At 34.6% G+C, this 26,469-nt stretch overlaps 1 protein-coding gene across 2 annotated transcripts; it reads left to right on the top strand.

Annotated features, from left to right (window-relative positions):
- Window positions 1-4,416: 4,416 nt before the first annotated feature.
- Window positions 4,417-25,665, top strand: LOC128212463 (uncharacterized). Of its 2 annotated transcripts, none has more exons than XM_052917937.1 (8): window positions 4,417-4,847; window positions 12,869-12,908; window positions 13,171-13,435; window positions 15,115-15,221; window positions 18,460-18,591; window positions 19,153-19,318; window positions 23,327-23,427; window positions 23,821-25,665. In XM_052917937.1, the coding sequence occupies exons 1-8, from the start codon at window positions 4,833-4,835 to the stop codon at window positions 23,931-23,933; spliced, it is 939 nt and encodes a 312-aa protein (XP_052773897.1). In that variant the 5' UTR covers window positions 4,417-4,832; the 3' UTR covers window positions 23,934-25,665. The 2 variants fall into 2 exon arrangements, with proteins under 2 accessions (XP_052773897.1, XP_052773898.1); XM_052917938.1 differs by lacking the exon at window positions 4,417-4,847 and adding an exon at window positions 8,065-8,157.
- Window positions 25,666-26,469: the final 804 nt, after the last annotated feature.

Raw genomic sequence — 26,469 nt, 5'->3', positions numbered from 1 at the left:
TTCACAGATGCAATAAATATTCATCACTACAATATACACAATTCCCACATTATAACGACAACAATATATTTTCAAAACAATTCTCAATTATTATTGAGAAAATAAATAAAAATTAATTGGTTACCATGGCAACCATTATTGAAAAAGGCGTTTTGGGGTTAAATTAGCATTTAAATATACAATAAATGCCCTATGAGGCATTATAATTGATTTGTTAATTGATTTCCTCAAACCTTTCTGTACATGGTGTTTGTATTTGACATTAAAAAAAATCCGAATAAATAAAAACTGTTCGCCAAGTACCGTAGTTTATTGGCAATATTTTACAATAAATTGACATTAGGTTGGAACTTGCACCTAATACAAACCAATGTATATCTAGAAGTTAAAGTATGTTACCCCTGTAATTTACTATAATTTATCTTATTTGAATGGTATTTAAGAGTTTGTTTTTTATCCTGGTTACCATGGCAACAGGCCACAACTGGGCGACTGGTTCAATGATTTTACCGTTTTGAGTGGGGGGAGGGGTGTTGTTTGTATGTTATTTGTTAGTGAATTTATCATTATTCCAGCAAAGAAAATAGATGACATTCTGCATTAAGAGACAAAAAAAAAAAGTATAATGATAAAAACATTTTTTGATTTAATTTGTTTTAATACTAATAATTTTGTAGATAGTGTATGATTTGAACATTGTATGAGAAAAGTACTAAATTGTTACCATTGCCAGTTTTTTTACTGTAACTTTAATATGGCGTTGCAGCGACACCCAGTCTATCGTGCACGTGCGACATTCTTGGCCCCTCAGGGACCGAACTACGGTCTTTTCGATCGAGAGCTTCTGCGTATCCGGGCGCACTCAATAACGGCGATTTGTCGATACAATTTATGTCAACATATCCACACATGGGCTAGGTAAGATCATCATCATCACAACATGATATACAACGATTCATTCACAATCTGGTTTGATCTTCGAGTAGTACAAATATCTTTGAGAGTATTTACATCTCTCCACAAAAGGAAAGTCTTTGACAGGCGGCCAATTTGATATGAAAGGCTGGACGGACATCGCTGCTTGGGCGGAAATGGAGACAAAACTAATAACGAATAAAAGAAAAGCCTACATAAGAGCACTCTGTCACCATGCGTTGCTTATAAACATCGCGCGTCGGTCATTATTGAAGATTGCAAGCAATTTTAATTGTGGCCAGTTACTGACAGTACGAAAAATTGAGGAATCGCACGACTTGCCGGCAGTTGATGAAAGAAATGCATTTCACAGAATGGCTAATGGAGACACACTCTGTCACATCGAGAATATTGACTAAAATGGTCTGGTATTAAACAGATGCCCAACCTACAGCAACAGTTCAGTGTTTGCCTCTAGGTCAGTCATTTTAAACAATGTTATATTATATACATTGATTAAAATTAAGGGCGTTTTATTGCCTTCAAAAGTATCTATAGTAACGATGAGAAGCGAATATAAAATGGACCATGTAACCGTATTTGTTTTCTTTGCGACTGGTTGTATTGAGATGTGTGTTAATACTTTGTGAAATGTCTCCGCCAATCACACTGTTCTTCTTTTTTTTCTTATGTGACACCTGGCATGTGAGATTATAATTCGATCCACCCCAATTTATCCCGATTACAGACCCATTAAGTCATTCAACTTTAGCTTTTTATAATGAGTGCATTTAGTAGCATTACAGGTCTGGAAATATTACATCTAAATCGAAATCAAGAACATGACTAGAAAGAAAGAAAACAAAATCATAATGTATAATTTATTGTTCATCGGATCAGTGGCTATGATATGAACTATTGATTTAAACTATGGATTGCTGTTTCAATTTGAATTATTAGCACATCTCAAATACAGATATCCCTCAAAAACAGGCATATGAATATTTGTACATAATGATAGATGTATAATTCATTTGGTCCATCTGTCTTGATTGTTTAAATATGCAAAATTGTAAGAGAAGCGACGGGGTTAACTATTTGAAAAAAATAATGGTTCAAGACATTTGGTCGTGAATGGTTATTGTGACTTATTTAAATCTTTGACTAAATGAAATTATTTTAATATCAATTTTAACAGGTTACTTTCCGGGTTTGATATTGCATGCACAGTTAAGTGTTTTCCATCAGGCAAAGTTGAAAACAAATCTAACTAATTTAAAGTGACACTCTTATTCAAAATCAATACATACACATGCATAACACACAAACAAATTGAGTGATAAACCTTTAACTTCTTACAAAATAAGGCATTTATTGAAATTATTGTTTACTTATAACAAGATTGTTACCGTGTATTTAATGGCGGAATGCTCAAAACTATTACATGATTAGTGAGTGCTAAAATATCTAGTGCATATTAAATCAATTGTATTAATTGTTTTAACCATTATTTGGGAGTAAGAGTGCATCTTTAAGACTTTAATAGATAATTTCGTTTTTCTTATTGGCGTTTACAAAGTAACAAAATCGTACAAATAGAGATTTGATAATGGTCAAATGATTTAACCCCCTATTCCCCGACATTAGGATGGAGCATAACGGTACAACCCGAGATATCCAGATAAATCGTTGCCATTTATTTAAAAGAAATTTCAGTATTATTAGTTCCGAATTGCCACATCTTTCAGATATACGATATATATCTGTCACCAAACACGTATATCATAGATGTTATTTTTACATGTAGGGTCGAAATCATGTTTAAACGTTTTGCTACTGAGCTTGTTTCTGTAGTTTTTCGCAGAAATATCGGAAATCAAAACAATCATACAACTAAGATGAAATAATTTCACAAAGAGATCGAATCAGTAACACAACCAAATCAATTCCGTTACATCAAGAGGATTGTCCCTTTCCGTACTTTACATGGTGGTTAATACCAATCGACTGAAACAGAGCCACCAGCCGTTTCCGGACAGTGTCAATTCCTCACAACAACTTAATGCTTTTCTTAAAGGTTCCATATAAACGGAACCAATTGTGTTGTTTTACTACCGTCCAATTTATTTTTACTGCATAGACTGCCTTGTCTGAAATCAAATAGAATATTTCGTTCTATTCGTTCAATTGTTGGACTAAGAAAAAGTCGGTGTAGTTTTATTGTATTAATGTATAAACTTTATACATTAATACAATAAAACTACACCGACTTTTTCTTATAAATTGTTTATAGATAAGCTCCAGAATGCTTGGTGTTGCATGTGTATTGACCGTATGGTATATTAGACGAAACGTGTAGGCACGTAGCGTTTGTTCTCGTTAAATTAAAAACATATATTTCAATTTCAGAATGCGCATTTCACATTTGCTCTTTCACATACACAATGCATTGGTTCAAATTAAGTAGGTATTTCACGCAATTAGGATCCACATATGATATTGGACATTTAAAACAATATGATTAAAATGCACATTTTCAAATCATCGAATGACCAGCGTGATTACTGTTTATTGCGGGAATGCATCATGCACTACTTGAAATAAAAAAAATCGATCACAATATGTCAGTATCAATACATCACCTTACGCATTTGAATAATGCAACTTGTAGTTAAACTTCTCCAATTTTCAGATTCTACAGCGTTTGCAGTAAACATATCGAATTCGGCGTCAGGTCAGCTTGAATAATTTATTTGGATCAATATCAACATTTTAAATATAAATAATAAGATCATAGTGATGTCTCAAAATATATTATGTTAATTGGTTGTAATTGGGTATGGAATTGATACTAGCATATGTACTCCAACATTAAATGGGGAGACGGCCTGCGTTGGAAACCAGCTTATTTCATTTTTAAATTTCGTATTTGTCGATCTATACTTGCCATTAATGAACACCAGTGAGGGTCGAACACTGTTTTTATCATCTAAACACTGACTAACGTTAATTTGGAGTTAACAAAAGCACTGTGGGAGGTGTTTTCGGTACGTAATGATTTACAGGATAAAACGTTTTTCACAGCAAGCCTCCTCAGAGGCGCTAGAAAAGGAACAAAATCAATGCGAGTTATTTGTCCGAGCATGAATGGAGGAAATTGGATAATCTGTAACATACAAACAATGGTTGAGAAAAATAATATCAATTAACTCACGGAAAGACCAGGTATTCATATCAAGCTAATAGTATATAGATTGCGAAATCAAACCACTTAAACAATTAACATGTTAGTGACAACGACAGTGGCAGCCATAAATATAATAGCTAGAAAGACGCTTTCACTTATGTCAGATGTCTCGAGATAACTGGAGCAAACGTATTTCGGAAATTTTTTCATTGCGTACAAAAATCTTGCAATAGGAAGTGAGTTATTTAATTCACCACGACGAACTTGTAATGCTATGCTACAAACAGCTTGAACAGAAATATTTCTTAAAAAGCCAATGAGACATTCTTCTTATTTTCTCAAAGGAAATCTACTAATGCACTACCAGCAAGGGCAGCTGAAGACAATAACAGTAGCATAGAAAAGGTGTGGAATAAAGTGCAAATGAGTGATAGTTGTATTTACACGTTGTGAACTTTCATTGCTGACAGCCGTACTATCCGAAGACTTGTGATGTCGCAATTATGATATGTTTCCATGTTGGATATAAAGAGAGTGACATTGATTACAAAAATCTGGAGCTCTAAAATTCCTCAGATCAGACAAATCACAAAAGTCTGCCTATTAAGTTGAGAATGATTTAAAAAATATGTAACAATGGGTTGAGAAAGATATCTTCTCCAAGAATATTACTACATCGGGGAATTGATCATTGTTTTGTAGTTATGTGACATTGAACTTTATAGTTATAATGGAAATGCCTTGGGTAAGTAAATTGTCATTTTACTAAAAGAGATTGACGTAACCTGATAATGTCATTAATAATAATAATAATAATAATAATAATAATAATAATAATAATAATAATAATTTTGTAGTATCAGTAATGGAATCGTTTTTTAACGTTTTAATTTGATAGTTAACATTAATTTATATTATGTTGACATAAGTGCTCACAATCAACATTCGATGTGAAGTGAAATTATTTTATTGGTAAGTAATAACATTTAATCGTATATCTATTTGTAAAAGCAGCGTTAAAAATGAAAATACTAAAACGCATTTCTAGAAGCATACTATTTTTTCAACGATTAGCTGACATATTTGATATAATAATTGAAAAATAATTCAAATAAATAAATAAAATTATAAAAAAAAACAATATGGACAACTGGGTGGTATTTCTGACTTTTCAGTGTGACATTCATTTTACGTTGTTTCCCTTTTCCCTTTTGCAGCACTGAATTGCTTTGTTTTGAAGTAAAACTTGTATTTACTAATGCACAGTATTACACAGGTAATTGTCTGGTTTATCTGAATACTTATGTGAAAAACTACAGAAACAAGCTCAGTAGCCAAAAGTTTAAACAAAACCCCTTTTAATGGCACAGGGTAAACACCAAAGACATAAAACATCAAACAAAAACATCACACACAGGAAACACGGAGCAACAGCACACAAATCTTTGATATCATATTAAGTCATTCAATATCAACGTTAATAGTATATCGATTGCAAAATCGAAACATTGCAACGACTATGTCATGTATGGATATATAAGCTCTTGTTTTTGATTGCCCTTGACAAATCCAACGGTTATCCGAGAACATTTACTTAGCAGTAAGTCATGTAACGACAATGGATTGTATTGCTATACAAATAACTACAATTAGGGGTTTGTACCCTTACATTATGTATAAGCATGAGTTGAACGGGATATCCTCGCAAAGAAAATTACTACATTAAAGAATAACTCATTTTGCCATATTTATATAATTTTATTCTACTTATAAAATTAGCCTGTGCAGTAATAATAGAAATGTCCGAGGTTAGAAAGATGACACTAATTTACGACAAGAGCTTGTTAATACACATATACTTAACCGGGAACACTGTTTGTATGTTATGGGTGACTTGTAGTCCACCATGAGATTAGGCCGAATTAGGCCAGTTTATTACCGCAATGACTTCATTGATTGAAAACAAAACCAAGAAACCTATTTTATCTGGTACATTTGTTGAATTATTTGGTTCAGGTCAATTACGAAAATATATTTCAATTTCAGTATATGTGCACATCTCAGTTTCTCTTTTACATATACAATATCTTGATTGAAATTAATTTTGTACTTAAAGGTATCAGGATGTAACTAAAACTTCCCTAATAAAGAAAGTTCATGACGTCTCTCAATCAAAAAGGTACTTTTGTCAGCGAGATCAATTCATAAAGTATATTCCTGATGGGTCCTGATTGTGTAGAATCAACTAAAATTGTGAACTGTTCTTGAACACATTCTTGATTTTAGTACCTTATAGTAAGAAACTGAAGTGTAGTTTCGACCACATATCAGACTTATTGTTTGTTCTGATATGATGTTTGAAAGTCAGTAACCCAAATCTAAACGTTATTTGTCCAAAACAGTGTTATGGTCCCTGAATGAATTTCAAACATAATTTCAGACCAAATGATGAGTCAAGTTCTTGATATCTAAATTGCACATATTATATTGATCATATTTTAAAAACAATATGATTTAATTGTACACTTTCAAACAATTTTATGACAATGGTGGTTACTGTTTATTGCGAGTATGCATCATGCAGTGCTTGAAATAAAAACAATCACCAACTAAATACGTCAGTATCAATACATCACCTTCTGCTTTCGAATAATGCAACTTGCAGTTAAACATCTCCAATTTTCAAATTCTCAGCATTTGCAATACACATTACGGATTGGTCGTCAGGCAATCTTAAATAATTTTCTTCGATAGCATAAACATTTTTAAATATAAACAATAAAATCATAATAGTGGTTCTTAAATGTTTTATGTTGATTACATGTACTTGTGTTAATGTCCTTTGTCAGGGAACTCATGCAGCATAGTAGCGGAAGTATCGTCAGAAATATAGACGATATATCCACAATTGCCTTTAATGACAATTGCTTTGCATGACAATTGCTTTGCAAGTAGTTGTTTAATGCAAGCGTTCCGAATGAAAGAAGATGTTTAGATGGTGCATTTTTTAGCCCAAAGTTGGTCGCAATCGAATCCAGTTGAAAGTGCAATACCCTCGTAAAGCAGCTTACTTTGAAAATGTTTGACTGACAGACGTTTATTCACGAGTTAATAAAAGCTCTGTGGGAGGTGTATTCCGTACGTTATGATTTACAGGATAAAACGTTTTTCACAACAAGCCTCCTCATAGGTGCAAAAGAAGGAATAAAATAGATGTGAGTTAATTGTCCGAGCATCAATGAAGGAAATTGGATAATCTGTAAAAATCAAACAATCGTTGCGAAAATCAATATTAATAAGTTCACGGAAAGACTAGGAATTCATATGAAGCTAATAGTATATAGATTGCGAAATCAGATCACTTAAACAATTACCACGTTATTGACGACGACAGTGCCAGCTATGAATATCATAGCTAGGGAGAAGCCTTCACTTAATTCAGATGCCTCGAGACAACTGGAGCAACCGTCGTATTTCGGAAAATAGTGCATTGCGTACAAACAAATCTCAATATTAAAAATTGACAATAGGAATTGAGTTATTTCATTCACCACGATGGAAATGCAATACAACTATTTTGAACAGAAAGTATTCTTAAAAAGGCAAAAAGACATGTTTCGTATTGTCTCAAAGGAAATTTACTAATGCACTGCAAGCAAGTGCAGCTGAAGACAATAACATTGGCATAGAAAAGGTGTGGGATAGAGTGTGAATAAGTGATAGTTGTGAACCTTGAATTCTGATATCATTACTTTTCACAGACTTGTGAATTTCGACCCTATGATTTTTTTCTATGTTGGATATAAAGAGAGTAACTTTGTTTACCAAAATCAGGATATTTCAGAGCTCTTGAAAATTCCTATTCCTAATTCATTACAGCTCAGACAAATCACAACAGTTAAGCCTGCCTATTAAGTTCATAATGATTTCACAAAAACATGTAACCATGGGTTGAACAGGATATCTTCTCCAAGAATATTACTATATCAGGGAATAGCTCACTGTTTTGCAGTAATGTGACTTTGAGCTTTGCAGTTATAATGGAAATGTCTTTGGTAAGAGAGTTGTCATATTTTTTTCGAAAGGAGAATAATAATAATAATAATAATAATAATAATTATAATAATAATAATAAAAAATGATAATAAATGTTGATAACGACGGAAATATATCGAACGATTTCATGTGCTAGCTGGTATTGGTATAACGATTATGTGTTTTTGTAGTTTTAATAATGGAATCATTAACGTTTTAATTTGATAATTAATTGACATGAGTACGACCACTCATAATAAACATTTGACGTGAAGTTGAATTATTTCATTGGTAAGTAATAAAATGTAATCATATATCTAGGTGTTATAGCAGCGTTAAAATGTAAATACTAAAAAGTATTTCTAGATTTCTATATTTAATAATACCATTAAAATAAAGCAGGCACGAACGCTTGGAAAATTGTGACTGCGTACTAGTTCATGCACAATGTTCAGATCTCATATGGTTAAATTAATGCCTATGTCAGAGACATTAAACAGTTCAGAAGCGGAAAAAATCGTCAGAAAAGTTGAAGATGATTTGGAATCCTTTGGTAAACAATAATAGTTAAATTCGTGCGTTCCAAAGGAAATATTCACAGAAACAATGTTTATTATGTTTGGCATGACAACAACACTGGAAAAACATTCAAAATGGGGTGATTGAACTTGTATGCCAAAACTGATTGTATTATTTAGGTGCAATAAACTGGTTCTCTTATTCTAATAATTTTTAGTGGAACATCATGGGGCGACGTCCTGCGATAAAACAACATGTTTCTGTTTTTTTTATGCTTCACGATTTTATACCTGCCATTATGGAACACTAGTTAGATCTAGAACACTGTTTTTATTCATCTAAATGTTCACTGACAAACGGTAAAGCACTGAATTGTGTTTTGTGTACATAATGATTTACAGGAGAAAGCCTTTTATCAGCGGGTCGCCTAAAAGCCGTTAAAAAGACGTTCGATGTAAGGCATCTGTCCGAGCATCCATGATTGATTACGGCTAATGTTTTGTTCAAACAATAGTCGCGACAAATAATTAATTAAACACGGACATACTAGGAATTCATATTAAAGTCATAGTATATTGATTACAAAATCGAACACTTAATCAATTACAACGACATGACATAAATGGATATATAAGGACTTTAATATTAGATGGCCCTGGACACATCGAGGGGTTATCCGAGAACTTATACATAGCAGATGGCTTGTAACTCACATAAACGGCAATGCAATGTATTGCTATACAAATAACTACAATTAGGAAATCAGTATGCTAGCTATCTTAAACATGTAGCCATGTGTTGAACAGGATATCATCTCAAAGATTATCACTTCATTGAATAGTAGTTAATTTTTACCATATCAGTAATTTGACTTTAAACTTTGCATTAATAGTGGAAATGTCATAGGTAAATAATACGTAAATAAAGGAGATTGACGTACCTGATTATGCCATTAATCCAATAATACTGATAATAATTATAATAATAATACTCATAGTAATTATATAAAAAAAGAAACCTTTTGATGCTATGTGGTACATTTACGTGAGACTGATATTGAGATTAGACTTAAATATAATCGTGATGATTGGGCCTGGGAGACGCATTCACATTATAATCATATCTATTTCACCTCCCACTACTTTCTGACCTTTTCATTGGGTACGAGAAGTCACATGGTGACCCCCTATTTTTCCAAAGTGGGTCAGGTAAGTCAAAAGTCGACAAAAATGACCGCCATTTATCCATTCTTATATTATAGTTTTAACATTTTTGCTCATGATAGGTGGTCGATGAAATAAATCAATTATTTGGTCTGTTACTGACCCACTACGGAAAAAATGCCTGGCCTCGACCCCCTTTGAATTTCACAGACCCCCCCACCCCATTTTTCCGTAGTGGGTCAGTAACAGTTAAAATAACTAATAATAGTATGCCATTGGACAAATTGAACGGTCATCGTATTTCGTAAATGAGCATGGCGTTTATAATAATGTAACTAATTTGATATTTACCAGAATGAATTCGTAGTGTTAAGCTTCAAAGAACAACTACAAGTAGTTTTTTAGTCTTAAAATGGGAATGACACATCTTTATGCTTGACTCAAAGGAAATCAACTAATGCAGTACAAGCAAGGAAAACTGAATACAATAAAATCAACATAGAACAGGTTTGGGATCACGTGTGAATGAAAGATTTCACAATTTGTAATTATTTTAAAGCTAATACCAACACTATAGTTCATGTTATAATATAACCAACTCAAAAACAAGTAACGAAACTATGGCAAGGTACTGTGCTAGACCTCAAAATTAAACATTATGCGTTTTACGTGGAATCTGAAAAGAGTGACTTTCGTTACAAATGTATCAAAATGGAACGCTGAAAGGTAACATTATATGAATATGGCAATTCTGAGTGCTGTTGGCGAAGCGTTGTTGTATGATTGAGAAGACTGACCTTTGGTCTATTTCATACTGTTTAAATTCAGGATATTTGAGAACTGTTGTGATTGCCAATACCGATACAAATATATGCTTTATTCATTACAGCTTTGGCAAAAGAAAGCAATTTGTTTTGGAATGATTCGAAGAACATCTGTATTCATGGATTGAACAGGATATAATCTTCAAAGTGTAAAACTACATTGAGGAAAATAGCTTATTTTACCATGTCAGTTATGTTTCTTTGAACTTTGCAGTAATTATGAAAATGTGCTGGGTAAGTAAGATACCATTAATTTACGAAAAGAAATCAAACATCGAACTGATATCAGTACTCATTACATGCACAAATATTTATTATTCTTCTGTGAATTCATCACGTAAATATCACCATAATAATAATAATAATAAAAAAAATAAATAATAATAATAATAATAATAATAATAATAATAATAATAATAATAATAATAATAATAATAATGATAATAATAAAAAAGAGTAAGAATTACAATGATGATAATTAAAATGATGATCATTATAATAATAATAATAATAATAATAATAATAATAATAATAATAATAATAATAATAATAATGATAAAAATGATAAAAATGATAATAATAATAATAATAATAATAATAATAATAATAATAATAATAATAATGATAATAATAATAAAAAAAAAATAATAATATAAATAATTACGATGATAATAAAAGAAATGATAATAATAACAATAATAATATTAATAATAATTATAATACTTAAAATAATAATAATAATAATAATAATAATAATAATAATAATAATAATAATAATAATAATAATAACAATTAATAATAATAATAATAATAATAATAATAATAATAATAATAATAACAATAATGATAATAATAATTATTATGAAAACAAAATAAGAAGAAAAAGATGAAAATAATAATAATATATCATAATAATTAATAAAAATATTAAAAGAAATAATAACAATGAAAATAAAACAGAAATTTAAAGTCAACATATTAAAATAGTATATCGATTATTATAGTTTTTTCGTTGTTTTCTTTTTAGTATTTTTATTTCGGATTTGATTGCATATATTCCATAATTAGTATGTATTTATTCATTTTAATGGATTTATTTTTTGTTATGTTGACCTTAGTAACTGGTATTTATGATAGAGATCATGTCATTGGGATTCGAAAACCTGCTTTTCTACGACAAAAAGAAATCTTCAGAATAGTCGAAATAAATAAAATCTGTATTTTACCTTCTTTCCGATCTAACTTTATCTTTTTTGATATGGAGCGTTTCAATTTTTTTTGTGTACTCAGGGAACAACTGAACTACCAAGTCCAAATATTTACAACTCAACTTCCATTCCTTAAATGAACTGCCTTTCGGCAATTGCGTTCATCAATCGATGAACGCAACATCTTCGGATATGTTCGGATCGTAATTCATTGCATAACAATATATATGAAAGCTATTGATCTTGTTATTTGTTGTATTGTGTCTGCAGGTCCCGTAAAATATAGATCAACATTTTTAAAACTGTTAGTTTAAATATATTGGTACCAGAAGTGTTTCAATTTTACGTTTTAAAGTGATTTCAAGTGGTTGATCTTTTCCCGCGTTATTGTGTCGTCATTTGAAAAAAAAAATGTTTCCGTTTATAGTCGTGTCGTTCTATTTACAGAATGGGTAAGAACGGATTACTGAAAGGTTTTCTTAAATGAAATGAAGTATTTTTTTAACAATTCTTGAATGAAATAATGAACTATTGGTGTAAATATAAGGAATGAATTGCGGGGTTGATGTCATTATCGGGGATATGAACGCAATTGGGTTGGTCAAAGTACGCGTGGAGTCCTTCGGACTCCACACACATTGACCAACCCAATTGCGTTCATACCCCGATAATGACATCAACCCCACAATTCATTCCTTAATTGAATGAAATGAATCGGTGCCGTAAATATTAGAACGTCCAGTAATTGTTATAACCAAGTCGATGTCTAATTAACACTCATCTGCTTTTGTACGGAAATAGAAAACGACAAGATACTAAAAATGTGGAATATCTTTTCCTCGACGTTCAATCCTTATATTACTGTAGAATATTACATGATTCTCCAAATATTATATCCTACGCAAAAAATGACGACAAAATTTAGTAATAACCATAGCATACATTCTTTTAAGCATGTGCAGCATAACACATATATGAGCTGTACATTCCGTATACTTTTGTTTTTATTTCACATAGACAAAGATCCTTGTGCTGATCGCTGCCGTCGCAGACCTAGGTAAGTTCAATGCTTATACCGTTTAGAGTGGTCGTGAAGAGCTCGGTATGTCATTTGTAAGTGATAATGTTATCACTTCTGCAAGTCAAAGACATTATATTCTGCATGAACAGAAAAGAAACAAGTAATATAATACTTGAATCAATATTCCAAGTATATCACCTCTTACTTTTAAGATAATATATGAAATGTAAAGCGTTTTAGATTTTGTTTTAATATTATCATAAATAATTTGTTTCTAATACAAAAACCGACGTTGCAGCGACACCAACCCTAACGTGCGAGTATATTGTGGAGTCTCGGCGAGTCTCACAGCGTGACATACCGCCTTTTCGCCCCCTGCGCCAGCCGAACGGAACTTGCGATATACCCGGCCGCCTCAGGGACCGTTGGACGCTCTTGACGCCCGACCGTGAGCGGCTGCGTATCCGGGCACACTCGATGACAGCGAGGTATCCTGGAGCAACGAATTTGACCAGGGTCCGGTACCGGTGTTTAGAGAGTAGAGGACATACCTTTCTTCTCGGGTAAATTGTCCACCTGTTTATCTTTGACACAATTAGTAAAAATATAAGTTTATGCAATTTGAGTTATATCACTAATCGACAACTTGAAAAATGAAAAATGAAAAATATGTCAACAAAGCGTTTCTTACGCTTAACCTTATTTACCGATACAAATCATGTCAACATTATCCAATAAGCAAGGAAATAAGTTCACTTAAGTTGAAGAACATGCCATGATATAACTCGCCAAATTGATATAAAACAAGTCGACAAGACTACATGATCAAATCATCAGTTTATAAGAAATACTTTTAGATCGGTAACCATTATTCAGTCTAATTTCAATTGTATTGTTTTAGGTTTTCCTTTCTCACGTAGTGGGACTAGGAAATCAGAAATCAATCTCAAAATAACGAACTGATATACATTAATGTATTCGCAATCTGGATGGACCTTTGGGTATTCTGGGGATCACCGACAGTAATTACCTCCCTCCGTAGACGAAATGTCGCTGACAGGCGGACAGTTTGATGTAAAAGACTGGACAATCGTCACTGCGGGTCCGCTGGGGCGGAATTTGAGACAGAACTAATAACGCCAAGATAATCACCTGAATAATAATTCTTTGTCATTCTTGCTTGTTCCTAAACATCGCGCGTCGGCCATTAATGAAAGAAGGAAATAGCTATTTTTGCCTGTCACCGATTTCTGATAGAACAAAGCGTCATGAATTCACACGTTAAGCCGGCAGTTAATGAAAGAAAGGCTGGTTTTGATTTACAGGAATGTTCGGAAATTCCTAATGGAGACGAAATCTGTTACATTAAGAAGATTGACTAGAATGGTATGACGTCTGACATAACACAGCTGCGTCACCTACCGCGACAACTTTTTTGTGTATTCCGCTGTTAGTTGGTTAAATGTGCTGAAATTCCATTAGTGATTTGTCCATCTGCCTATTTGATTCCCTTGGTCAATCGATTATAAAAATGTTTCACTATAGAAATTGATTTTAAGAAAAAAACTTTTTATCTTGTTGCGACATTTCCAAAAGAAACGACGAGAATCGAAAGGGAGATTGGGCAATAATATCAAACCGTATTTTCTTATACTTCCGTCCGGTCCTAGGTAGATCGGTTGTTATACTCCGTGAATCGTCTTGAGTCCGACTAGAAATAAAAGACAATATGCCACCTTGGAATTTTCACTAAACACGCTAAAAATATACACATTAATTTATACTTGAACTTTCTGTGCAAAACCCAGAAATTAAAGGGTTTTTGGGATTAAACATTTCAAGACCCATTTTAACTTGGATGTTTGTATTACACCAGAAAATTTGAGAATAAAGTTTAAACTATCCCTTTAGACCAATACGTAAAACAACACACATCTTCCCTTTATAATCAACGTGTATGTATTTGCGCAATACTCAAACTCACTTGCTGTGGCATTTTATGTAACTTATGATAAGCCTATATATATAGGCATTAGGTAGAGCCTTAAAAACCCTACTAGAAAACCCATAACTAATAAGTAAAGTCTTTGCCTCTCACCCATGGTTACCATCCACGTTAATAGTGCTAGTTTCTAATACCACCTTATAGTTTCCTACACAATTGAACTAATATACACTTAACGATGATATATGCTTAACTAAACTAAATTAATAGTATACTTAATCAAACACTTGATTTTAGGACGGAGACAAGTATTGGAAGCCATGGTTCCGGTGTTCTCTGTCTGGGGTTTGCTGCTATCTTTGGGAGTGATGTTGTCGGCGAGTACAGCATCGTCAGGCTCAACGGTAACATGCATCGTATCTTTCTCCTATTACACGTGCATCATTATTGAAATGAATAATTATGTACATTATCACTAAAATCAATGATGTACGACGAAGCCAATCAAACTGTTGTTTTTTGTTGTTGTTTTTCTTTGTCATGGACATTTTATTTATTCAAGCATTAAGTACAAAGTATATACAAATCAAGCAAAGTAACATGTACACGTAAACACTTGCTTCAAATAGGAAGTACAGAGTATATACAGATCAAGCAAAGTAACATGTATACGTAAACACTTGCTTCATACAGGAAGTACAAAGTATAAACAAATCAAGCAAAGTAACATGTACACGTAAACACTTGCTTCAAACAGGAAGTACAAGGTATATACAGATCAAGCAAAGTAACATTTATACGTTAACACTTGCTTCAAACAGGAAGTACAAAGTATATACAGAAAAAGCAAAGTAACATGTACACGTAAACACTTGCTTCAAACAGGAAGTACAGAGTATATACAGATCAAGCAAAGTAACATGTATACGTAAACACTTGCTTCATACAGGAAGTACAAAGTATAAACAAATCAAGCAAGGTAACATGTACACGTAAATACTTGCTTCAAACAGGAAGTACAAAGTATATACAGATCAAGCAAAGTAACATGTACACGTAAACACTTGCTTCAAACAGGAAGTACAAAGTATATACAGAAAAAGCAAAGTAACATGTACACGTAAACACTTGCTTCAAACAGGAAGTACAAGGTATATACAAATCAAGCAAAGTAACATGTATACGTAAACACTTGCTTCAAACAGGAAGTACAAAGTATATACAAATCAAGCAAAGTAACATGTATACGTAAACACTTGCTTCAAACAGGAAGTACAGAGTATATACAGATCAAGCAAAGTAACATGTACACGTAAACACTTGCTTCAAACAGGAAGTACAGAGTATATACAGATCAAGCAAAGTAACATTTATACGTAAACACTTGCTTCAAACAGGAAGTACAGAGTATATACAGATCAAGCAAAGTAACATGTACACGTAAACACTTGCTTCAAACAGGAAGTACAGAGTATATACAGATCAAGCAAAGTAACATTTATACGTAAACACTTGCTTCAAACAGGAAGTACAGAGTATATACAGATCAAGCAAAGTAACATGTAAACGTAAACACTTGCTTCAAACAGGAAGTACAGAGTATATACAGATCAAGCAAAGTAACATGTATACGTAAATACTTGCTTCAAACAGGAAGTACAGAGTATATACAGATCAAGCAAAGTAACATGTACACGTAAACACTTGCTTCAAACAGGAAGTACAGAGTATATACAGATCAAGCAAAGTAACATTTATACGTAAATACTTGCTTCAAACAGGAAGTACAAAGTATATACAGATCAAGCAAAGTAACATGTAAACGTAAACACTTGCTTCAAACAGGAAGTACAGAGTATATACAGATCAAGCAAAGTAACATTTATACGCAAACACTTGCTTCAAACAGGAAGTACAAAGTATATACAGATCAAGCAAAGTAACATGTATACGTAAACACTTGCTTCAAACAGGAAGTACAAAGTATAAACAGATCAAGCAAAGTAACATGTATACGTAAACACTTGCTTCAAACAGGAAGTGCAAAGTATATACAGATCAAGCAAAAGTAACATGTATACGTAAACACTTGCTTCTAACAGGAAGTACAAAGTATATACAGATCAAGCAAAGTAACATGTATACGTAAACACTTGCTTCAAACAGGAAGTACAAGGTATATACAGATCAAGCAAAGTAACATTTATACGTAAACACTTGCTTCAAACAGGAAGTACAAGGTATATACAGATCAAGCAAAAGTAACATGTACACGTAAACACTTGCTTCAAACAGGAAGTACAAAGTATATACAGATCAAGCAAAGCAACATTTATACGTAAACACTTGCTTCAAACAGTAAGTACAAAGTGTAAACAGATCAAGCAAAGTAACATGTACACGTAAACACTTGCTTCAAACAGGAAGTACAAAGTATATACAGATCAAGCAAAGTAACATTTATACGTAAACACTTGCTTCAAACAGTAAGTACAAAGTGTAAACAGATCAAGCAAAGTAACATGTACACGTAAACACTTGCTTCAAACAGGAAGTACAAAGTATATACAGATCAAGCAAAGTAACATGTACCCCTAAACACTTGCTTCAAACAGTAAGTACAAGGTATATACAGATCAAGCAAAGTATCATTTATACGTAAACACTTGCTTCAAACAGTAAGTACAAAGTATATACAGATCAAGCAAAGTAACATTTATACGTAAACACTTGCTTCAAACAGTAAGTACAAAGTATATACAGATCAAGCAAAGTAACATTTATACGTAAACACTTGCTTCAAACAGTAAGTACAAAGTGTAAACAGATCAAGCAAAGTATCATTTATACGTAAACACTTGCTTCAAACAGGAAGTACAAAGTGTAAACAGATCAAGCAAAGTATCATTTATACGTAAACACTTGCTTCAAACAGGAAGTACAAAGTGTAAACAGATCAAGCAAAGTATCATTTATACGTAAACACTTGCTTCAAACAGTAAGTACAAAGTATATACAGATCAAGCAAAGTATCATTTATACGTAAACACTTGCTTCAAACAGGAAGTACAAAGTAAGTACAGATCAAGCAAAGTATCATTTACACGTAAACACTTGCTTCAAACAGGAAGTACAGAGTATATACAGATCAAGCAAAGTATCATTTATACGTAAACACTTGCTTCAAACAGGAAGTACAAAGTGTAAACAGATCAAGCAAAGTATCATTTATACGTAAACACTTGCTTCAAACAGTAAGTACAAAGTAAGTACAGATCAAGCAAAGTATCATTTATACGTAAACACTTGCTATATATTGTAGTTATACATTCCAAGTAATAAAAAAATAATTGGGTCTATTTTATAGTCCTTAAAGATATACATGTACAGTTTAAAGTTCAAAGAATAGACAAAACAACTATATATTTTTTAACAATTTCTAAGTTGATGATCTTATGTCGAGTGATTTATGATTTTCGTGGCGTTTGTGGGTACAAAGAAACACTAGGTAAATTAGCACGGATATGGAAAATACACTGCCATTTTCATATATTCATATGCATAACCATTTCAATGTACTTGCTGTATACATTGTACTTTTATGAAAACTTGCATTTAATCGTGCCCTCACTTATGTTGCAGTGGCCGGACATGAACGTCACCTGCTGGGTCCACAAAGCCTTCCCCATACCGCTGTTAGCTGGCCGACACTCAATGACACGTGCGTTCAAACCAGAGATCAGAAAGATTACTACGCAGAAATAGTCCGTGTGGGTAAGATACGAATTGCCAATAAATGTTTTCCCGCATCTTTATTCATTGTTTACAATACGACACTATGTTAAGTTCTATATTGGTGTAATTCATTTAAAGTGACTTAAGGTTAGGGTTCTAGTTCAAAATCAATACACACACATGTATAACAAACATCAATTTTGGCTAACAAACTATTAACAACTTACTAGATAATGCATTTATGGAAAATATTAATTACTGATAACAAGATCGTAACTGTGTATTTAATAGCAGAAAGCGCAAAATAGTTTTAATCATTGGTGAATGCTTGAAGATTTACTGTGGTCTACTATATTTTCGGAATGTAGAAATACCGTGTTTTATTCTTACTTCTTTAAACTTTGTATCCTTCATAAGAAGCATTGTTTTTAACATTTATTCATCCTTTTTGGAATATTTATACAATATTATTGATCGTGGTAAATCCTAATTTCTAATAAGTGTGCTTCTTTAAGTGCTCCACGTAGTAGTCAGACACGCTACATACGTTACGTTTAATTGTGACAGTCTTATTTTGTCCCCATGTGTGCGATTTTCCAGAACGGCGTTGCTTGTTCCCAGATGAGCTTCATCGCATGTGGAATTTTACACACCAAAAAGCCAGGCACGTCGCGTTCGCACAGAAAACATTTACGTTTACGTTCATGGACGGACGTGTGCACAAGTTTGACTGTAACGTCAATGAAGGCGATATTTACGTGCTGAGGTGTGTATACCTTAAAGTGTTTTAGTTCCTATGAACACGTATTGTGGGGTGAATGCCAAGTGGCATAAAACTGAGTTTTTGTTTTATTTCTCGTATGTATCTACACCAGTTAAGTTGGAAAACGCAAAGACATTCACGTTTTCGCGACAGAGTCAATTTCCTATTTCCTCAATATAAAAGCGTTATTTCTATCGCTTGTAGTACCATACAGCTGCATCGTACGCGCGAGGAGAGACACACATCAACATGCTTTAAATACATTGTAAAGAGTTGTCGTACCATACAGCTGCATCGTACGCGCGATGAAAGACACACATCGACATGCTTTAAATACATTGTAAAGAGTTGTCGTACCATACAGCTGCATCGCACGCGCGAGGACAGACACACATCAACATGCTTTAAATACATTGTAAAGAGTTGTCATACCATACAGCTGCATCGCACGCGCGAGGAGAGAGACACACCAACATGCTTTAAATATATTGTAAAGAGTTGTCGTATCATACAGCTGTGTCGTACGCGAGAGGAGAGACACACATCAACATGCTTTAAATACATTGTAAAGAGTTGTCGTTCCATACAGCTGCACCGTACGCGCGATGAAAGACACACATCAACATGCTTTAAATACATTGTAAAGAGTAGTCGTACCAAACAGCTGCATCGCACGCGCGAAGACAGACACACATCAACATGCTTTAAATATATTGTAAAGAGTTGTCATACCATACAGCTGCATCGCACGCGCGAGGAGAGAGACACACCAACATGCTTTAAATATATTGTAAAGAGTTGTCGTAATATACAGCTGCACCGTACGCGCGAGGAGAGACCCGCATCAACATGCTTTAAATACATATTAAAGAGTTGTCGTACCATACAGCTGCATCGTATGCGTGAGAAGAGACCCATATCAACACGCTTTAAATACATTGTAAAGACATGTCGTACCATGCATGTTCATCGTACGCGTGAGGAGAGACACACATCAACATGCTTTAAATACAATGTAAATACATGTCGTACCATACATGTTCATCGTACGCGTGAGGGGAACACACATCAACATGCTTTAAATACATTGTAAAGACAGGTCGTACCATACAGCTGCATCGCACACGCGAGGAGAGACACATATGAACATGCATTGAATACACTGTAAAGAGTTGTCGTACCATACAGCTGCATCGTATGCGCGAGGAGAGACACACATCAACATGCTTTAAATACATTGTAAAGAGTTGTCGTACCATACAGCTGCATCGTACGCGTGAGAAGAGACCCACATCAACACGCTTTAAATACATTGTAAAGACATGTCGTACCATACATGTTCATCGTACGCGTGAGGAGAGACACACATCAACATGCTTTAAATACATTGTAAATACATGTCGTACCATACATGTTCATCGTACGCGTGAGGGGAACACACATCAACATGCTTTAAATACATTGTAAAGAGTTGTCGTACCATACAGCTGCATCGCACACGCGAGGAGAGACACACATGGACATACATTGAATACACTGTAAAGAGTTGTCGTACCATACAGCTGCATCGTACGCGTGAGGAGAGACACACATCAACATGCTTTAAATACATTGTAAATACATGTCGTACCATACATGTTCATCGTACGCGTGAGGGGAACACACATCAACATGCTTTAAATACATTGTAAAGAGTTGTCGTACCATACAGCTGCATCGCACACGCGAGGAGAGACACACATGAACATGCATTGAATACACTGTAAAGAGTTGTCGTACCATACAGCTGCATCGTATGCGCGAGGAGAGACACACATCAACATGCTTTAAATACATTGTAAAGAGTTGTCGTTCCATACAGCTGCACCGTACGCGCGATGAAAGACACACATCAACATGCTTTAAATACATTGTAAAGAGTAGTCGTACCAAACAGCTGCATCGCACGCGCGAAGACAGACACACATCAACATGCTTTAAATACATGGTAAAGAGTTGTCATACCATACAGCTGCATCGCACGCGCGAGGAGAGAGACACACCAACATGCTTTAAATATATTGTAAAGAGTTGTCGTAATATACAGCTGCACCGTACGCGCGAGGAGAGACCCGCATCAACATGCTTTAAATACATATTAAAGAGTTGTCGTACCATACAGCTGCATCGTACGCGTGAAAAGAGACCCATATCAACACGCTTTAAATACATTGTAAAGACATGTCGTACCATGCATGTTCATCGTACGCGTGAGGAGAGACACACATCAACATGCTTTAAATACATTGTAAATACATGTCGTACCATACATGTTCATCGTACGCGTGAGGGGAACACACATCAACATGCTTTAAATACATTGTAAAGACAGGTCGTACCATACAGCTGCATCGCACACGCGAGGAGAGACACATATGAACATGCATTGAATACACTGTAAAGAGTTGTCTTACCATACAGCTGCATCGTATGCGCGAGGAGAGACACACATCAACATGCTTTAAATACATTGTAAAGAGTTGTCGTACCATACAGCTGCATCGTACGCGTGAGAAGAGACCCACATCAACACGCTTTAAATACATTGTAAAGACATGTCGTACCATACATGTTCATCGTACGCGTGAGGAGAGACACACATCAACATGCTTTAAATACATTGTAAATACATGTCGTACCATACATGTTCATCGTACGCGTGAGGGGAACACACATCAACATGCTTTAAATACATTGTAAAGAGTTGTCGTTCCATACAGCTGCATCGCACACGCGAGGAGAGACACACATGAACATGCATTGAATACACTGTAAAGAGTTGTCGTACCATACAGCTGCATCGTATGCGCGAGGAGAGACACACATCAACATGTTTTAAATACATTGTTAAGAGTTGTCGTACCATACAGCTGCATCGTACGCGTGAGAAGAGACCCACATCAACACGCTTTAAATACATTGTAAAGACATGTCGTACCATACATGTTCATCGTATGCGTGAGGAAAGACACACATCGACATGCTTTAAATACATTGTAAATACATGTCGTACCATACATGTTCATCGTACGCGTGAGGAGAACACACATCAACATGCTTTAAATACGTTGTAAAGACAGGTCGTACCATACAGCTGCATCGCACACGCGAGGAGAGACACACATGAACATGCATTGAATACACTGTAAAGAGTTGTCGTACCATACAGCTGCATCGCACGCGCGAGGAAAGCCACACATCAACATGCTTTAAATACACTGTAAAGAGTTGTCGTACCATACAGCTGCATCGCACGTGCGCGCAGTGACACACATCAACATGCTTTAAATACCCAGTAAAGAGTTGTGGTATCTTACAGCTGCATCGCACGCGCGAGGAAAGCCACACATCAACATGCTTTAAATACACTGTAAAGAGTTGTCGTACCATACAGCTGCATCGCACGTGCGCGCAGTGACACACATCAACATGCTTTAAATACCCAGTAAAGAGTTGTGGTATCTTACAGCTGCATCGCACGCGCGAGAAGAGACACACATCAACATGCTTTAAATACCCTGTAAAGAGTTGTCGAATCATACAGCTGCATCACACGCGCGAGGAGTGACACACCTCAACATGCTTTAAATACATTGTAAAGAGTTGTCGTACCATACAGCTGGGTCGCACGTGCGAGGAGTGACACACATCAACATGCTTTAAATACCCTGTAAAGAGTTGTCGAACCATACAGCTGCATCACACGCGCGAGGAGTGACACACCTCAACATGCTTTAAATACATTGTAAAGAGTTGTCGTAACATGCAGCTGCATCGCACGCGCGAGGAGAGACACACATCCACATGATATATGTAGACAAAAAAATTGTTACGGATAAGTACCGTCCTTGAATTAGCAGCTGTCGTAGTAAGGTTTGTTTCACACAGTCAAGTCGACTTTTGTAAGCGGTGATGCAAATTGCCTTAGACGGAAAGTCTATATAACATACGCAATTTTCACTTCCATTTCAGAGAATTCGAATTTGCGGACGGACAAGACGGCGTGATGTGTTTCAACATCACACGGCTCTGGGAAGACCCGCATTATAAGTTTGAGATGTCTAGGCTTAACAGTGAGAATAATTACGTTGCTATTTTAATTAGTTTTTCTGTCTTCAACAAGTCAAATAGGCCTCTAGCTTTCAGAGTATTAAATATTTTAAATGTTGTGTTTTTCCCAACATTTTGATGAAAAAATAACGTTTGTAAGCAAGGGAGGGGAGACGAACTATAGTTGGTTTAAAGAACTGAATTGGTAACGTCCTCTAGAAATATGTCAGATATAAGACCGGCTCCGTTCACATGTATATTTATATAAATGATTCATAATTGATTTTGTGTAAACATAAAACACTCGTCCGTGTAAATGAAGTAACATAGTTTTGTGGATACATATATTTCACTGAATTATACTGACACACTTCGTAAATCAAAATAATGTAAGTTTAAAATTATCTTTTATTCAGGCGGGGATCACATGGAAGGGATGGTTCGGCTTTTTCCTGTAGGGCGACAGGTGGCGCTCCAGGAGGACTGTGATTGGTTGGGCAGCCCGGCGCGCCCGGAATTTCTATACTAAGCCTTACTTAATTTGCCAGTATCTCAACTTAATCTTGGGTTGTGCCTAAGACTTAATAGATACAATTTTCTCCTACCTCAGATAAGAAGATCCAATAATTTAACCATGCTAGATAGTCTTATCTGGCCCACGGGCGAAGATAAAATGCCCGTATGGAACTTCTTTTTAACGGTCACCACATTATAATTACCTCCCTAGTTGAAGACTGTCGTCAGTAGCATCAAGGAAATCTTGTCTTATGGCAATATTTAGAACGCTAATTAATTGTTTCTCCCTTCAAATGTCCCCATAAAACAGTTTTCACGCACCATTCAAGAAATAATGCTTCATTTTCCTTAGAACTATTTAAAAAGACCGATTTGACTGTTAACATTAACTGGATCACTGTGCGCATATCCATGACAACCAAGTGCTATCGCATATCCATACGCAATTATTTTCACTAAGCACAAAAGATTTCCAGCAAAAAAATCATTTTTAATTAATTTTGTTTAACTGAGGTGGGAGAAAAAGCATATACCTTAGCCGCTCGTGTAAGATAGTTTCATCCCGATCCTCGCGCAGGGTGTTTTTCGGAAACTCGGTAAACCTCGTTTCCGCAAAACACCCTACGCTCGAGTCGGGATTAACCTATCTTACACTCTCGGCCATTGAAGATACTTATAATCTGCTGAGTTGTCATGGAACTTGGAATAGTGAAAATCTGTTAAACTCAATCAATTCACAAGAACAACATTATGATGCCTTGAGAAAGGATTGAACAATTGTTCTAGACCAATTAAAGTGGTTGAAGCGGCCACAAGTGTTTAACAAAATTCCTACACAACAAACTGAAGCCCAACGAGCTGAAAATGCCGCTGCGACTTAAGCTGAATTTCAGCAATGAGCCTTTACAATGTAGCGCTTTTTATGTATTGTCCAAGGTCAAAGTTACATTATGTACAGGGAAGTCGAACTAGTATGGAGTGAAGGACTACAAACACCGTTTGAATGAAAAACGTGCATTTATTAAAATGCTTAAGTTATTAAAAAGGGTAATTTAGAAAAGTTTTCCGAAAAAAACAGAGCTTTTTATATCATTGTCGTTTTTTGGTATACATTTCGTTCAGGAAGCATGCCTGAAATAATGATTAGTTTCTTTAAAATAAGGGGAAATTAGTTTCACGGCCTTTCTAATAAGATGCTTCAAAGGGAAGTAACCACAGTCCGGTTTATGCTGATGTGTAAACGGATTGAGGAAAGCGACACAACCACACATATGGTTTGATCCGAGCAGCCATAGGGCTATTAAACTGGATCCGGTGTTAATATATTGAGACACTATGTTTGTGACAATGAAATTGACAGTGTCATTGATAAGTATACAATAGTAACCGCAATTAAAAACATTCATGTATTGTATTGCAAACTGTTTTCCGCGCATTCAAGTATATGTACACAATTGTATTTCTGGCTTCACTGTAATGTTAACCACGTGATTCCATGTCAGGAAAAAGGACGTTAGTAAGTGAATATGTTTTGGTTTAAAAATTAAATTATCAATCAATCTATTAAAATCCAGAAAACATGTACATACTATTGTGTGGTTGAATGAATATTGTTGGTCCTGACGTTTTGTCACTGTACATAATTGTATATGCTGAGTGTTTGACCCTGGTTGTGTACTTTTCTAATTTTATTTTTTCATATAACATAATTACCCATTTGACTACAACATTCAATAATCTAATAAATAAATTACTCGTTGAAATATACGTATTCGTTGTTTATTTTTTTATATTTATTATCTTTTCGGACTAAACCCTGCTTATTATTCAACTACTCTCGTCTTTGTAACCATGCACACCTATCTCAATCATTTCCAATACCTTCACAAAATGTAGGCACACCCCTCTTTGGAGTGCATTTACCTGCATTGGTTCGACTTCGTGCACAGGTAAGTATTAATTTTCCTCATTGTCACTGTAAACATTCATCGCCATCAATTCTAATACGTCATAACATGAACACCGTTTGGTCATGTGCCCTTTCTATTACTAAATCTGATGCATTTAGTGTTTTACAAAACAGATTAAACATCTTTCTTTGACACCCTTTTCACATTCGCATTCATCGGGTCCAACTTCTTGACAGACAATTAGGAACAGCCATCTTTTTTTACTGTAACTGGAACTTGTCTAATATTGTTGTCTTCTTCAATCAATTTACATGTATTTTCCGTCGTTAAAATTGAGAGACATGCACAGGCTCTGTTTAAAGCAACGCATCCAACAGGCTAAATATCGAATATTTTAAACGTGAAAAAACGGGCCTTGAATCAAACCATAGTATTTGGTGAAACCTAAGCATTATGGTGGACACTGGATTTTCAAATATTTTCTTTAAAGTTACATTGCTGGGAAATCGTGTGCTGTAGCAGTAAAGGAATCGTAAGATGAATAGTGTAAGAGTGTTGCCTTCAAACTCGAGCCAACACAAATTATGCACCAGCCAATTGAAACCACGCCCCCCTCCCCCCAGGTCCGGGGAATAGCCG

Source organism: Mya arenaria, chromosome 12 (genome assembly GCF_026914265.1).
Source record: "Mya arenaria isolate MELC-2E11 chromosome 12, ASM2691426v1".
Taxonomy (NCBI): domain Eukaryota; kingdom Metazoa; phylum Mollusca; class Bivalvia; order Myida; family Myidae; genus Mya; species Mya arenaria.
This window is presented reverse-complemented; position numbering and strand designations above follow the sequence as displayed.